This window comes from Manacus candei, unplaced genomic scaffold, assembly GCF_025592945.1.
Source record: "Manacus candei isolate 608988 ecotype Guabito, Panama unplaced genomic scaffold, ASM2559294v1 h1tg000003l, whole genome shotgun sequence".
NCBI classification, from domain to species: Eukaryota; Metazoa; Chordata; class Aves; order Passeriformes; family Pipridae; genus Manacus; species Manacus candei.
The window spans coordinates 16,277,863-16,295,973 of NW_026138051.1; the positions used below are offsets into that span (position 1 = coordinate 16,277,863).

At 38.8% G+C, this 18,111-nt stretch overlaps 1 protein-coding gene across 1 annotated transcript in view; it reads right to left on the reverse strand.

The window, feature by feature from the left end:
- Positions 1 to 18,111, reverse strand: part of LOC127470455 (connector enhancer of kinase suppressor of ras 2-like) — a 169,022-nt gene that overhangs the window by 55,627 nt on the left and 95,284 nt on the right. The window contains exons 6-8 of the mRNA XM_051785997.1: positions 16,497 to 16,616; positions 7,151 to 7,210; positions 3,449 to 3,517 (exon numbers count right to left, since the gene is read on the reverse strand). Coding sequence (XP_051641957.1) covers positions 3,449 to 3,517; positions 7,151 to 7,210; positions 16,497 to 16,616 — 249 coding nt within the window. The remainder of the gene's footprint in view (positions 1 to 3,448; positions 3,518 to 7,150; positions 7,211 to 16,496; positions 16,617 to 18,111) is intronic.

Genomic DNA, 18,111 nt, shown 5'->3' on the forward strand with positions numbered 1-18,111 from the left:
AGTAGAAAATATCCCATCCAAGGAACCTGAGTTGTAATTGTGAACTTTGCAAACAAAGAAATGCCACAGTGGCATCTTCAGCACTTCTGTATCATTTTTATGAGAGAGGAAATAAAAATCCACAATGCACAGGCAGAAATAGTGCTTGTTGTTATTGCAGGGAAAAATAAAGAGTCAGGGTGGCAGCAATTTAGAATGTATAACTTATTTTTAAAGTTTCTTATGCTTTTTTCATTAAAATCTTAGAAGCAAGAAGAACAAGCAGAAAAGCAAATAAGGAAATTGGATAATGATTAAATGATCTTAACAACCAGTGGTGAATCGCTTGATTTAATTAATTTCTTGCTTTAAGTACTATTATTTTTTCTTTGATCTTTATAATTATATTACAGAGTGTTCCTTGGTTAGACCAGATTCCACGTAGTAAGTCTTTTATTTCTAACTCTTTCAATTGTTGCATTATATAATTTGGAAGCAGCTTCCCTTTGATACTTTCTGAACTCTTTTTAACTCTCAACTCCATTGAAAAGCTACTTGAAAAGTAAAATAAAACTTACAAAAGTCTTGTTTTTGTTAATATTTTGTTAATATAACAGAAAAAAAAGAGTATAAATATAGCTACCTCCTAACTATCTGATCTTTCTTAATAAAGAGAATGCTTTATATAAAAGGAACATATTTCAGGAGCTATTTCAGCACCAAGTTCTGCTCTACCTGGGAATGAGCCCTTCCACTGGGCAGCTCCATAACTCTGTGTTAAAAATGCAGGGTTTTAGAGTTGGTAATTTAAAGAGGTTGCTGAGGAGGGTCATGCATTAGGATGACAAACTGGAAGTGCTCAAATTATCCAGCCTACTAAAAAAAGTGATGAGCTAATTTGATTGCATCCTGAAAATACCTAAAAGAGAAACCTGCTCTCCTGCAATTTAATAGATAAAAATATATCAAGATCAAAGGACTGGAAGCTTGTGCCAGACAAATATAGACTACAAATAAAATGACTTTTTTTCCCCCCAGCAATGAGAATAATTAACTACCGGAACAATTTATCACAGGTTGTGGGAACATCAATGAAAGTTTTAAAACTCGAATGATCATATTAAATGAGTGAATATGAATTTATCTAGAAAATACGTTGGCCTGGTTCAGTCAAAATCAGATTAAATGATGCCAATAATCAGCTATAAGATTGGAACCTATTAAAAGGGGTTCCAAACTTTCTCTACTCGGGGAAGTGTTTTCACTAGTGGCAATAGAAAAATTATTCTATGTAATCATCTTCAGAACAGGTTCTTTCAATACATGCTGTGTTGAATGAGATTTATATCTGATAGACTACCAAGATGCCAAAGAAACACCAGTATTATAAAAAGGTCTTTGTTAGGATAACGAAGATAAAATCTTCTCTGGAATTTCTGTAAGAACTCCAGAGATATGCAAGCTCTCTTACTCAGCTGAGCCCCCAGTCATTAATTACAATTGGCTTTCACCTCTTTTTATAAGCTGGTCTTGCTAATATTAAAATATTGATTATGTGGGAATTTAATGAGCTGCTGCCTTTGAATTATCCCAGTCCACTAATGGAAATAATGCTAATTATAAGCATAATATTGATCATCACAAGGGGATAACTTGGGTGAAGGAGGAATGCAGCTAAGTGGAGTTTGCAGCAAGGTGTCCCAGAAGTGACTTAAAGGACACACATGAAGATCTAAGGGGTATTTAAAATATTAACAATTCTAATCCATGAGGGAAAGAGGATTGGACAGACACCTCTGAAACATGCAAACACTCAGTATTAGTCTGTCTTTCCAAAGTCCCAGGGCAGACAGAATGAGGCTTTTCCAGCCATGTCAAAGGAAGAATAAATTTCCAAAAGAAACAGGGTGCCATTTATCTCTTCCTTAGCCTGTTATAAACTTCAGAATGAATAATTAATATATTATAGGGTTTTTAGAAAAAAGAGTATTTTATGCCACTTGACTCAGCTGTTGCTCCTGTGTCCTTATCTGGAAAGGGATTACAAGTATCCACCACTTTGAACCTGTTGTAATAACAGCCATGGAAAGAGTCACTGTCCAAAAAGTCAATTCCTGAGTAGCTGAATGTGGGGATTTCACCTATGGGAGTAAAGATTAAATCAGATCTGTCTCTTGAAGAGTGTGTTTAATGGAGAAAGTCAGTCTAATACATATTTCAACTTGTAACTATGACAACTCCTAGAACCTCTTTCATACAGATAAGAGCTGTGTGTTGCATTAACATTTAAAGTATAAATGAATAAGTTATACTTCTTTTCAAGGGAAAATATTTGCTCTCTAATCATAAGATTTTAATAGTCAGCCTTTCATATTCCCACTTCACACAAGTGACAGACAGAAAGAGATTTCTTAATTTTGCAGCAGCTCTGTCTGGAGATGGGGTTCAGCAGGACAAAGCTAAATGGCTCAATTAGAAGTTTATTAGGAAGTTATCGTGGTCATTGTCACAATGCTGCTCGTGCCTAAGAAGTCATAAATGCCAGTGTTCCTTTCACCTGTAGCTCCAGCAGCACTGCTCCCATTCTTCTGCCACACAGAGTTATTTGTTTTAAAAGGCACAGTCTCTATGACTTCAGACAGCACAGGACAAAATTTGATTGCATTTTTTTCCAGTAATCATCAACTTTGGAACCAACATCAGTTATAAGGAGCAGCTTGTGTCACCACAAAACAGGAAAAAAAATACAATCATTCAGCCTTGGGTGAGACTCTTAGAGAGGCACTCTGAGAAGCCTTTAGAGCTCAATTAAAAATAATTCAATCTATACAAATAATAAATTATTATTAAATTAATAAATATATTTTTCCTTACCTGCTGTACACAATACAGTTCACGGTTGTGGAAGGAATGCAACAGTGGACATGTTTAAACGTATTGAAATATTATATTGCAATACCTGAGGTTCAGCATACACTTCTGTATACATGTGCTTATGTGCATCTTAAAAATAAATCCTCTGGCAAGAATTCACAGACCTAAAACTGACAGATTTCTATCAACACTTTAATAATTTTTACATTTTCCCCCCAACAGATTCAAATACACGGCGGTTACAGCACTTCTGCATTATTTATCTGACTCCTGCATTAAACAGAATGCAAAATTCTGATTAAGAGAAAAAGTTAAACCAGCTGGCATATGCATAATGAGAAGCCTAAGAAATTCAAGGAAATATTCTGGGATCTCCTTATATAAAGAGAAAGATGTTGAACAGCAGCTGTGCAAAATGGAAATTTGACTTAATCCTTCCAGGCTGGTAACAGACTCAACTCATGCCTTTAAGCACAGGTTTTAAAAGACATAAATAATAATATAGTTGGGCAAAGTTACCTTCCAAGAAGAATTATTACCTTTTCAGCAGTGGGAATAGGCAAAGCCTGCAGGACAGAATTTCCAAAATACTTACCACAGTCTGATGGTTGACCTGGATCACCTCATCACCAGCATGGATTTTTTTACACTGGTCAGCAGGAGACTAAGGATGAGAGAGAATAATTAACTTTACATGGAGAGCGTGGAGGGGGAAGTAAAAAAGTAAGAATTAAAACAATGAATGCTGAAGGCAAGAAAGCTGTGCTGAAAGCCTTATTGCTATGAAATAATTGATCATATTTATGAAAACTGTATTTCTAAGGAACAATGTTTTTCCTGGTCACATTCAAGGAAGTAATCTAGAATTCCACTGCCATTTTTGACTGGTGGAACTATTCCATCTTGTTTACCTCAGCAGTCCCAATCTTGCTGGGGATACACTGGGTGAATTTACATTCCAGAGAAGGAAATCTTTAAAGTCAACAATCACAGGGCTGGACCAGCCGTGGTGGAACAGAAAAGCAGGTCTGTCCTTTATAGAGCAGTTTTACTGCTGGGGTGCACTGAGGGTACTCAGCAAGTGCAGAGTATTTGTACCTTCAAACACAGCTCCAGCACTACCAGGACAGCAGATTCACCATTTGGACACAGATGGATAATGTCAGCAATAGACTTGCTCTTCAAAAGATTTGATGTACACACACACACTATGCCATATACACAATTCACATAATTTTGGGATCACTGAGCTGACAAAACACTCCCTTATTCTAAATATAGCTTCTTCTGATCACATTAAAGCGGATTAAAAGCCATCAAAGAGCACTCAAACATGGCCAACTGCTATTTAACAACTAATTTTTAGATGCTTTAATGAAACTAGCTCTTAAATGTGTAGGACAAATCTGTAGGGCATTCAGGAGAGGAGCAGCCAGGGCGTGCAGGGGATCAGCAGGGACACTTGGGAGCAGAGAGCTGAGAATTTAAGGTAATTTGCTGGCACTGTGATGAGCTCACAAGAGTGTTCTACTGACACAGAGTACACAACTTGGCAGTCAAGAGAAAACAACCAGGAAAGAATTAAAGAGCTGAGACATCACCTTGAGAGATAAATCCCACTGGAAATTAGCTCCTAATGAAGTAGACCAGTAGAAAGGTTGAATGTTTACTTGCTAGATATGGGGTCAGAGAGAGGAGAGGACACACTGTCCCTTCTCAAACAGTGCAGAAACATTTAAAGCAAAATGCTCTTTGAATAACAGTTCAAATGCTCTGTCCAGGTAAAGAAGAAAAGCAGAAAAAGAACCACTTGTGGTTACAGAGAATGGCTTGGCTCTAATGCTGTTGAAGTTGTCACTCAAAGAAAGGAGTTATGCTACTAAAATTTAGTTGAGTGCCTGGCTGTCTTTTGGAGCCAGCATATAACATAAATTGTTAAACACAATAAGCACAAGAGCCAGGTGTCAATGCCAAGGAAGGAAAGATTTATCTGAAGTAAATGTGATGTGTCGATGCTCGGTGTGTACCAACCCTGACTTCCAGGAAACAGGCAAGAGCTCTTCAGCTGCACTGCCTTCCATCCAAAATCCCACCCCTCCCTTTTGTGGATGCAGATTAAAAACATAAGATAAACAAATAAAAGGAACAAAGACAAGAGGAGACAATACAACAAAACCCCCAAATTACCACCGGGAAGAAAATGACTGCAGTGATTTCTGAATTAAACACAAAGAGACTCCTCTCTGAGGGGGTCAGAGAGCTCAGGGACAGTGGCACCTGCTGCCTGGTGAACAGGCAGTGCAGAGAGCACAGCTGTGGAGAGCAGGAAACCTCAGGCATTGTTCACCCAGGAAAACCCCAGCCAACAGGGCAAAGAGCCAGTGGCTGACACAGCGATTCCAAGGGTGTCCCAGGTGCTGTTCCCAGCACAGCTTTTTCCTTTGCCCTGCTGCTCATTTGCCATTCCTAACCTCCCTGTGCCCAACACCAGCTGCATTCCAACTCCTCACCAGCTTGGCTTTCAGAAGGGCTTTGGTCATTCCAGCCTGGAGCTAAGCCCTGGTCACTGGAGTCACCTCCTGCCACCTGAGTCCTTCTGCACTAAAGGAAACAGGATTTCACCTGCACATTTTACAGGATGATGTGAAGAACCACCCGGTTCACAGTCCCCTTCTCCTTTCAGTGGCAGAATTTTGGCTGACTGCTCTTTTACACGGGACTAAACATGTAACAGAAATATTTCTAGAATTCAACATCAATACCAACTGCAGTGAACACCACCATTCCTGCTGTTTAACTTCAGCTGACGTGAGGTAGAAAAGCAAAGGCCTGGCTCTTTCTCTTTTTAGTTCCTTTCCTGACTTGGATGAGGCTGAGCTAATTAAACACTGGCTCTGAGGTCAATTATCCCTTCAAAAGGAATGAAAAATCAATTTGCTGAAACACCAGAAATTAAAGGTCTTTGAAGCTGGTTTATCTGCATATGTGATTTCACTTCCAGCAAAAACAAAAAAGCAACTTCTGCTGGTGGTGTCCTGTCAAAAAGTAGTCAAAATAAAAATAAAAATTTTAGTGGCTGCCAATTTAGTAACTCTTTCTGTGAATTTCAATTATAAATATATAAATATTTTCCCTACCAACTGCATTATATTTCTGAAATTAATTAGAATTACAGTAAAAAACTGGATTAATTACAGCATGAGTAATTCACTCTATGAAAATAATCTGTCCAACATAATCAAGATAGATCATTCATAATTTCCAGGACTCATGGTACACATGCAGTTATTTAAAGACTTCTAAATGTTGCCAGTGGTGACAATATAAACAAGCAAACAAATTTTAAGTTTGATTTGCATTAGAATGGTCTTTCCAAATTGTGACATACAAATCATGAGGCTTCCCATGGGTTTGCACTGCCAAAGCCCACATGATGCAATATTGTTCAATATACAGAAGTCAAAGAGGACAAAATATGACACATGAAGCTCACCCACATGGGTCAGCCAGGATTTCCATCAGTGCCCACCTGCCCAGTGCCCATTTCACATTCCCTGAGCGTCAGCAGTTCAAAATTTCAATATTAGCTTTCTAAAACCTAAACTTGTCGTTTCCCCGGCTCTCCCCTGTTAAACAGCCCCGAGCCTGAACGAGAACAGTGTGACTAAAAGCTTAGATGAAAACCAGAAGGGCCTTGTTATGAAGCCTGTCACAGTAATTAGATTGCAGCAGTTGAAGTCAATTTATTTTTTTCACATTTCTAATTATGAATTGCACGTTAAGTAACGGGGAGGATGTTTAGAAGCTCCGTCGCTCCTCTTGTCACACTGTTCAGTTTTGCTGTGATCACTCACACTGATCTATGGCTGCTTTTGGTTCAGAGTTGTCTCACAATAAAAATGATCATTAATACATTTTTCTGGATCGTGCCCGCATTTTTACTACAAATGATGGCAAATATAAAATACAATTTATTTCATATAACAGAAACCATTTGTGCCAGGGAGAACGTGGGCATGAATACGGATGGAGAGGTGGATTTGAAGAACCCTTGAGGAGAGAAGTTCAAGAATTTAATATTATTATATTGTTGTTTATAGGTAATTTCAACGTAGACACTTTTCTATATCTGTTTTCAAGGGTTACAGTTTTTACAAAAGTAATATATATACATTAAAAAAATTATTAATAAAAACTGGTTTGATTAAAAGCAAGTCTTCATGTTACAAAATGCACTGCATATACCCAGAAAATAATTGTATGCATGATGAAAGTATTTTACAATAAAGACTCTTACATTTTCAGTTGTTCCTGTGATTACATGGAGTCCATCATATGTTGATTTGATATACATTCCCTGGAAAAAAGAGCAGAAAGGGTAATTAATGTCTGTGGGAAACAAATACATGACATTTGCATGATAATTCAAATAGGTTTACTCCAGTCTGAGGCCCATAACATTTGAACAGACTGGAAGGAGCAGTGGTCAATTAACATTTGCAAATCTAAGTTGAACAAATATATATATGAAAGCCATTATACACAGCATTGTTTTCTCCCTTAATGCTTTTATTTTGTTCCAGAGTTTGTGGACAGAATTGAACACTGAGCATCAGCATAAAGGGTGCCTATTCAGTACCTGAAATATTTAACAGCACCTCTTTTTAGTCCCAGTGACATGAAAGAAAAGTTGAAACAGAGAGCATGAACGGGAGGAGCTTTTAGACTTAAATGCCCCATTTTCAGCCAGCTCCTGACCCAATAAAAACCAAGCCAGAGCCTAACTCAGAAAAGACACAAGCCAGGGCTCATATTGCCAATTTAGGGAGAAAAACGAGCTTGGTGAACTAACAGGAACTTTGTAATTAGTCCAGCAAGAATTCTGCTTCGAGGAGGTGACTGACAAGATAAAGAGAGGCAGGCAGGGTGGGGATCTGGGGAGCTGTGCACACACACAGAGCCTTCAGTGTCAGGAGCCTCAATTGCTGCTGTGCCTGTGTCTCAGGAGGGAGGTCAGAGCTTCACAGCTCCGTGTACCGTGGTTACTCCATCACATCTTGCAGTCTAATTAATCTAATTGGTACATTGTACTGCTGATTTATTGCCCTTCCAGTAATTCTGCCTCACCTTGCGCTGTCAAAACCCAAGCTTAGAGCCCCCAGCAACAAGGCAGAACGTTTTGTCCAGAGAAATCAGCTCCAAGATTCCTGAATGCTAATGAAGAACTTGGGGTGAGGTGTTCACACAAACACCACCCCCAGTCCTCCCCCCAAAACCCCAAAGTTAAAAAACTATGAAGTTCAGATTATATTGCTCTCTACATCTACCTGAACTGGAGGACTAAAGAGGAGATGGAGCCAAACTCTTCCTAAAAGTGGGAGGATGAGAAGCAAGGGACACAAGTTGGAACTGAGTTAAAGAATTTTTACTTTTCAGTTTCACCATGAGGATGATAAAACACTGGAACAGGCTGGCAAGGCTGTGGAATCACTGACTTGGAGAAGGTCAGGTCTTGACTGGACAAGGTTTGAGAAACCTGCTCTCATTGCATCTGTTTGGATTTTTCATCATCAGTAAAAGTGACTTCTGCCTTAACGTAAACTAATTCCACTTCAGCAAGTTTTAAATTTATTTAAATCTTTAAAATAAAGACTGACTAAACCTGATAAGGCTGCTTAACTCTGCTGCATAAGAAACTCCATTTTAGATTTTACTCCTCATGACAAGATATTTTCTTTAATGAGACTGCTTTATAAACTACTTCATTTGTAAAAACCAGAGACGTCCAAATTAAATCTAGCAAGTCTTTAAATCACTTTCATAAAATATGATTATTTGGAAGAAACAATTTGTGGTGAGTCTTCCAGGATATTCTGCTCCAGAGATGGTTTAATTTTATCATTGTTTGCTGTTCCAGTGTCTCTGTGGTACCTTCAGCAGTCACTGACAAACACCTGGTTCTTTCTCTTTGCCATCTCGAAGACAGAAACAAGAGCACCAGATCCTGAAAAACTGGGAAGGTTCTCATGGAGAATGGGATGTGGAGTCTCCATACAAGCCATAAATAGATATTTAATCCCTCCAGTTTGTGTTATGCTGGATTTCCAGAGTGAACTTTTAGCTGGACTGTTACACAACACTGCTGCCCACACCAAGGGAGGCTGTTCTTTTAGCACATGGGAGACCTCAATAGCACATTTCCAGCCACACTTTTAATAGCAAATTTGATATCACAGCTCTGACATCCTACTTGCTTTGACAAGATTCATTTCCCACTCAACAAACCAACACAGTAAGATTTTTGAGGCCAAAAGAGGACACAGTGCTAAACTTTTCACTAAATTTGACCCCCTATTTCTTCCTGAAGTTCTTAGCCTCTTGTTAATCTCTGTATATTTTTGGAAAAAATCAAATTACAATTTTATCTCTTAACATATGCCATCTGAGAGGCATAAAACCTGACTAATGACTAAGAATTACCCTACATTTTTACTATCTGCTCTTTCATCTCAGCTATTAAAATTTAAGAATATATAAAGAAATAAACAATTTTAGTGAATGACTCATAGCCTGCAAATTATCTTAGACAGAGCTTTCATCCTTATTTTCCCAAAAGAAAGATAATGAGCTTGTTTCTTTTTGACCATTATAGGAACAGAGTATCCCCTTGACATCTCTGTTACCTGAAAACCTGGAAAGATTATTCTGTGTAAAAAAATAAAAAATTGCTGTATTATTTTTTTTTACTTCATGTAGTTGAGAATGCAAGATACTTTATATAAAATAGATATATATTACACCCACATATTTTACACTTCAAAAATTTAATTTGCTCATATATATATATACACAAAGTAGTTTGTGGATATAAACAAAAGGCTTTAAGTGGATTGCTTTCATCAAATTTTCTGTGAAAAATCAAAATTATCTGTTCTGGCTTATAAGGAACAGCCAAAACTGCAAAAATTAGTCATTTAACGAGCTGTTAATTCTGTGACCCCTGAAAAAGCAGGCAAGTATTCGTGGGCTACATTAGGCAAAAGAGCTGGACCTTTCTTTCCATTTAATGGGCTATTGGCTGTCTTTATGTTCATCATGGTTTCATTCTGTTTCCACTTATGTAAGCATTTTTTAAGGTTAATAAACCTAAAAAAAAAAAAAGGTTTGAAAAATTTTGTCAGCTAATATAAGTTCTGGGCAAATCCTGATGTAATGCTGCAGCTGAGGAATTGAACCATAACCCTCTTTTTCCCAAGCCCAGATCCTGTTGTGACAACTGCTGACACAGCTGGGACTGTTGGGGGGCATTTCTTTGGTTTAAGATGATTTTCTCTTTTACCTGTGGCTCAAAGCACTCACACTGATGCAGCAAATTCAAGAGAGTCACATTCTGTAATTTGGAGGTGTTTGAGGTCAGGCTGAGTACCCTGGGCTAGTGGGAGGTGTCCCTGCCCATGGCAGGGGGCTGGAATGAGATGAGCTTTAAGGTCCCTTCCAACCCAAACCTGTCTGTGATTCCACTATTTTTACATAAGCAGAACCTTTAATTAACTGGTACGGTAATTAATTAAAAGAGCATCCCCATATCTGCTATTTTGATCCTAATCATTTCTGTTATAAAGTCTGATGGGAATTGAGATATTCTCTTGTAAACTAATTATTCTCATATAACTTTTTACCCAAACTGCTTGCAAACTATTTCATAGGTTTCAGTCATAAGATAGCAAAAACACCGGGTTAAGACTAAACAAGAAGAACCTTTTGTCAGTGGTTTTCACAGACAACACATAAACAGAGGAACTTCTGGAATCTTGGAATCCATTAGGCTGTGGGAGATCTTCAGTGGGAAATGAGGTTTTTTCCTGTTGTCTCCTACATCCCTCCATGTCCCCCCTCTCAATTAAGTCCTTTTGCCCCTTCAGTCCCCATAACATGCTGGTCTATTTTCTGCCCTTAGAAGGAGACTTTTACTGGAGTCCTTTTTCAAAATTACTCATCTCCCCTTTTTTTATTCCCTCTGGTTTCTTCTGGAATTCCACTGGTGGTCTCAGAGCACAGAACAATGACAAGCCAGACCCCTTATCTCTGGGCAAGGGTGGAGGATTATCCCTCACACTGGGAAGGTGGCTCAGATTCGTCAACAATTAGTGGGGTAGAAATAAACAGTTGCTCTTTAACAATAATTATGGTAGTCCTCAGACAGGAAACTCTGAAGAATGATGCTGATCTATGAAAGGTATTACAGAATAAGGAAGTGTTTCATAGGCATCACATCAAGAACCTGACTGTTCCTGAGTAAGTCTGTCACTGTCCCCTAGTGACAAAGTGAATTAAAAGTTTTTAATTAAAATCTGACCTTTGAAAGCATATGGGGAGGCATCAGCCATTCAAAATCCCATTTTGAAGAGACTTTTCCCCAGAAAACATTCCATTTGTCAGGGGACTTTCCTTGAAAAATTTCTTGCAGAGTCATCTGGTTAATTAACCAGGATATAATGACATCAGTGTATTTTTAAGTGACAGCATTTATTCCCAGGTTAATTTGTGGATATTTCAGACAACACTTGAAGAGTTCTGAATTTAGCAAGAATAAACTCTCCTAGGATGAGCATTTCTGGCTAGTTCTTCCAACACTTCCAACTGTTGGCCATTACTCATTCTTGGGTATCAATGAACTATTATCAGATGATTCATGTTTGAATACCACTTATTTGTTGGAATATGACAAAACACCACATTAAAAATCTGTTTGTTGGATTTTTTTTCCCAATGATACACAGCTGGTTTTATGAAAATGTTCATTCCCACAATCTTTGCTTTCCTTAAGTTCCTAAAAATGAAACAGGAAAAGTTTCCTCTGCAGAAAAGTTAATGAAGCCATGGATATAAATGTACATCTTAATTAAATTGTGTCAGATTACACTGTTTCTATCAGCAGTAGGAAGCTCAGACACAAGAGAGAACAAGTAAGTAAGTGAAAGGAAGAGGAATAAAAGTGCTCCTGCATTCCAGAAGGAAAGAAGCAAAACATTCCTCAGGCATCAGAAGATACAAACCCAAACCATAAAACCCCAACTGCCCCCCTGTTTAGAATCTCCTGCGTAAGAGGAATCATTAATCTCATCAAAGCAGATTAAAGCTGCATGTTACACAGAAGTATCTTTAAATATATGGACAGCACATCAAGTTCAGAAGATTAAAAAAAAAAAGTTTAGTCCAAAATAATACTGGCTGTGGTACAAAAAAAAAAAATAAATAATCTCCCACTCCACACAATCCCTGATCATCCAAGAGCAGGAGGGGGAAAAAAGCCCCAAACCTCAAAAAGCATTCAGTGACCTCATCCTATGGAAAATCTCTATATCTACCATCTCAAACAAAACACTGCCTGTTTATCTAATGTTAAAAGTGCTCCACAGTTGGCTCTGGCCTTGGTCTGAGGTGATTGATGGTGAGGTTCTCACAGCCTTTTTCACCTCCTCTCACCCTCCAATTTAGCAGCAAGTTCAGGAGCTGCCAACAGTAACACAAACTCCTGACTCAAGGGCTTGTTTCTTAATGTGGACCCATGATGCCAAGAAATTTAAAGTGGGAAAGGAATTTTCATAGATCATTATTTTATTCTATTTCCTACAAATTTAAGTGTGCATGCTCTGTCGGAGCTAACAGTGGTTCTCACAATCTAACACCTTTTTAGTACAGGAATTTACTTGAAATTTGTCAAACTGACAGTTTGAAACAAAGCTTTGCCTTCCAGACACCTTATTCAGGCTGATCACTTCGGATATAAATGGTATTACCATACCCACTACTTCAGTCCAGGAGAAAAAGTGGTTTACAGTCTTTAAAGTTACTTTAAAATGAAACAGAAAATTATTTGCCACGGTCGATTCAGTGGCTAAAGGGGGAAAAGGAGGAACTAGTACAGTTTGGGAAGGGATGGGAAGACAGAGGAAAAAAAAACCCCAGTGTGTTCCTGGAGGCCAACAAATGCCTGCAGAGATCAGGATGCAAACACAGCCATCAGGGCTTGGAACGGAACCTACAGCCTGAGTTCCACAGTGCAGATCCTTTTGCCCAGCAAACTGCCATGAAAATGCCAGCAGAGAGGGGCAAGGCAGGAGATAAGGTTGTGTTTTAGTAAAGCAAGCTGGAAAGGAAGGTATTTTAGAGAGGGGGGGAAAAATTGACTTTAAGGTCGTAAAAGCGTGAACAGAAAGTCAGAAATGCTCAAACTGAAGATACACATTCCAAAGACTTAAAGTCCCTTTGTGAAAATGCTCTGTGATCCCGAATTTATTTACACAATTAAACACACAGACACTGCTCCACAGGAGTCCTGACTCTGTGCAGGAACCTCATGGACTTGGACCTGGAAATTAATTCCCTTTATGTGGGAGCTTGTGCAATGTCCATAGGATTCCTGGCTCGTTTGGTGTAGAATTAAAAGGCACATAATAAAAATTTTGCAAATGGAGTTTTGAAAACAGTGAAAGACTCGTAATTAAGTCAACTGAATATCACCCCAGATAACTGAATTTGCATAAATCTGAGTCATTTACAACCCATTTTTCACCAGTGGTGAACAATTGTGTTCATTTTCTAGGTGCCAACCCTGTTCTCAGGAGCTGTGGAAATCTTAGCTACACTTAAACCCAAGAGAGACTGTTTTAAACCATGCTACGAAGGTAACAAATGTTCTGAAAAATTGTACACTAAGCTGCTCTTGAAAAGCAGATTTTTGGTGATCTTGACACAAATTGCTGTGTTAGATTCCTACCTGTAAAACTCAAATTACAGTATCCCTTTCACAAGCGTGTTGGGAGGATGAATTAATTAGTGCCTGTGAAGCGCTCAGTAAGGCCATATAAAAAGTAGATAAACCAACTCACGATGAAATTAGTAACTCCAGGGAATGCAGAGCTTAGCTGAAGTGTGGTAAATCAGGCCTCAACCCCTACACTGAATGATAAGGATAAAAATGGAACTCTGAATACTTTCCATTCACTGAATAGCGCTCATTTTTCTCTTGAATGGAGCAGAGATCCTGTGGAAAAAATCTGCTATACAATCATGAGAAAGCCATTTGTAATTCATTACTGTGTTCTATATTTGATTCTGATTAATGTTTTCTTTTCCTTTTCACATGATTTTTCTTTTATTCCCATTTATAGTCCTTTTTCATATTTTCTTCTAAACAGAACACAGCGTCAGCAAAACTGAGTACAAGGAACTTTCCAACCTAACACGTTATAGAGCCTTCACAATTAGGCACAGAAAACTCACTCATTCACTGTGATTTCACTTCATCTAAGGGAAAAAAGGAGGGAAAAAAAAAGATAAATTGTCAGGCAATTTTGATTGCAGTATTTGTCTCGTGTCCTCTGTCAGCAGTGCCCACTCACTGCCCTGTTGTTGGCTCACTGAGGATGGAGAACTACACAGTGGTTCTTCCACCCAGAGAGAGTCCATCCAGCCCTCACCATCAGCACAGCACAGGGGATGTTCTGCCAGAGAAAAGGGGGATTTAGGAAAAATGTGAACCACACAACAGGCCACACCAGCACAGTCAACCTCTCTCACCGTGGTCACTCCTGCCTTAAAGGTTTAAACCACACTCCAACACTTTATGGTCAGTTCATTAGAACATAAACCTGTCACACCCAAGGACTCCTGGCAGACCCCTGTCTCAGCCTGCACACCATTACATTTTCAGTTTCCCATAGGACATGTTATTTTTGGAGCTGGTTCCACTCCTTCTGTCCTTCCCCAGCCTCCACCCCATCCTAGATCTAGAGCCACCACTGGATGGGAAGCACCAAGCCCTGCTTGTTGTGCTCCATCATCTCTGAGGAAAATACATCCACTCCGTGCTCATGTTCTCTTCAGCACTGATAACAAACTTTCCTCTAATTAGTCCAGCAGAAACACATCACATCTGTGCACAGAAAGGAAAGCCATCTAGAGGAGCAGAGTGCTGGGTGTGGGACTCTTAATGCAAGTCAAAACCACTGAGATTTACAGCATATTTACTTCAGGAGCTGCAAATACACCGACCTGTAGTTCCTGGATACCCCTGCACTAACCCAGAAATCGGGGTAGAGGGGAAACTGAGCCACAAATGGAACATATCTGTCCATTAAGATGAAGCAGCACAGCAAGCAAATTATGTCCATGTTCAGGATTACACACTGGGCTGAGCATCTGCGATGGCACAGAATGAAAATGAAATGTGCTTCATGCCTGGGAATGTTCTTTATTGACTAAATCAGTCTAAGGATAAAGTAAACTTGTGCAGTCACACAACCCTCACCCGCATGTTATTAAAATACATCATTCCCAAATTAATATGCATACCTCAGAATAATTATGCCCTTGTAACTTTGACAGGATTTGCATATGATGTTCATCACTATTCAATGTCAGAACAAAGAGGAAGATGTTGAAATAATACAAAACGTCTCAACTGGCAGAAATTTAAAATAAATCTGTAAATCACACTGAATTACAAGCAGGAAATGTGCCACACTGTGTGCAGTGGCACTCAAATGGATTTGAATTTGTCAGTTATGGAATTTTCTGCAGATAAGCCTTATATATGCCAATTTTTCTACCCCCTTCTGCCTTTTTTGCTCCTCCAACTGCTTCCTCCAGAATGAACATTCCTCTTGCAGGGAAAAGAAAGAAATTAAAAAACTTCTGAGAAGGCAGTTGAAGACAGTCTAAGAGGTTGTACTGGGAAAAGCAGCCTGGCTCTTGAGGAGAACATGCAAGAACATCCCAGTGCCTGCAGTGCCACCTTAAATTCCAGCTTTTATTGGGCTCTTAGGTTCCCAAGCACAATCCTTGTCCTCCTACAGCCCACCAACATCAGAATGAATGGTTGTAACGTGAGGGACTATCGAGGGGAGACAGAAACCTTTGCCAACTGAGCACTAAAACTTCACAAAAATCCGTTGTCCAAAAAAAAAATACAGTCCGTGAATATTCAAAAGCTGTAGCCAAATAATTCCGAAACTCATCTCTGCAGAACATTTGGGTGCTGTGACCCATCACTAACCCAGAGCAGCTGGGATGTGCAGGGGACACCTGACCAGGCTGCTCAGTGAACAATTTACAAACTAAAGGGATTTATTTTGCTTCTGGGCTGCTACTTCTGAAAGTTTGTTTCAACTGATCACAGAACTGTTTTTATGCAAGTCCAAGAAACAAACCTTCCCCTGGTCATTTTCAAATGATCAGATGTCATTCAAATGGTTAAATGCCATTAATTTCGTTAAGGACATTTAGTTAATTTTATTTGTATATCTTTGTATTTGGGGATTATTTCAGTACATTCCAAAAGCTGCAATAGGGCTATCAAAGGACCAGAACTTTTCTTTAGCTGCTCACACAGTCACCAGTTGCATATGAAGCCCTGGATAAAACAGGTTTTAATTAAAAAAATGTAAAATACAATCCCTTTATCCAGCTAAATGTTGATTAAATTACCTTTAGAAATTTGATTCAGCTTACTAAAAAAGAACACTGCTTAAAAATACATTTTGATTTCTTGATAAATTCAAAAAAACAAACCACCCTGAGGAACTGAGGCTTGTGTGGTGTATTCTAAGAGTTAAACTTTAAACTGCTTTGCTACTTACCAGCCCCTCACTGGGCATGATGCTGGTGAGATGAACTACCTCAAGATGTGCTGACTGTGACACCAGAGAATCAGATGAGAGCGAAATGATGTGGTCACAAATCCCAGACAAGGTTTTACACTACGAAGAAAAACAAGTCAATGTAATTGCTTGTATTAAACTGGAAACTACCAGCAAGATTCTTATCCTAATTGAGAATAAACAGACCATTTTAATTCTTAGCACCCTAAAAACTACAAGGGTATGAAAGTCAAGAACAAGAGGTAAAGGGAACAGAAAACATCCATAAATGTCAAGCAAATGTACATGTATGTACAGTTCTGCTGAAAAGGTTTCACTGTGCACTGAGAACATCTCTAAAATATCTTCTCCACTCCAACTCCACTCCAAAAAAAACCCCCAAATCCAATGAGCTTTATTTTATCTGTGTTTGTAATATATGATTCTGAATACAATGGAATTCAAGTGAAATATGTAAAAAGAAATGTCTTATGCACCAACTGAATAACCTATTTTGGCTACCAAATGATGAGATCATCCCTACCGACTGTGAAAATTAAGTGAATTCTGCTCTACAACTTGGGAAATTTTTCCTTTGTTAAAAATTACACTGACAGAGAAGTGCCTTAGTTAATCCATTTCCTGAAGTAAAATTCTTATGCATCTTTGAACACATCCTTTAACTGATATTCCAGATCACTCCAACTATGCAATAATTTTATTTTATCCTGCCTTCCAGCTAAAGACCTCAAAATCTAAATGCCAATCCACACAAACACCTTGCATGGCCCGTTGCATAGATGGTGACAGTGGGTCTGACAGATTAAACCCATCCATCAAAGGCAAAGTCCAAGGATCAGAGAGGAGCTGAGCTGTTCCAGAGAACATTCACATGTAAAGATTTATTCCCAAATTTCCACGTGTTGCTTAAAGCATTCCTTCAAAACCACTATACCTAAAAATGCTTGAACCTGATAGGAAAGCATTCGTTTAGATGAATTTCAGAGTGGGTTTCCAGTTGAAACTGTGCATCTATTTTCCTTTGGGGATTATACTCTCATTTTTTCCTAATTATAGCAAAGTCTAGGGAAATCCCTTAAGGGAAGTTTTATTTCAGGCATTTGCAAAAGCATGAGGCTTTCTAATATCTCATTTGACACTATACATATAAGTTAAACAAATAAAGTTGTCAGAATGAATAAGTTAACTGCCTGAATTTATAGGCCCTGTTTCCATTCACTGTGCAGTTACTCATGTGGAAATCCAAGGGCAGCTCTGGAGTGCTGGATGTGGCATCTGCATTTTGCAGCAGCTGCAGGATGCAAAGCATCCCAGTCAGGTGTGTGTGTGTGGCTGCAGCTAAAGGTCACCAGGAACAGAATTATTTCAAACAGTTCAGCTTTGGGCCAGAGCCTGAAACAAAACTTTAGGTCCTGTTTTCTCCCACCTGGGATGGAGAAACTGGTTGGGTCAAAAAATGGACAGTGCTGCCCTTCCACAGAGGAACTGGTGGCTGCCCCTGTCTGTGAGCACAGCCTTTCACCCAGCTTTTGGATTATTGCTCTATCAAAATATTACTGTGATTTTCAACTGAAACTTCTCTTATGCCTTAAAA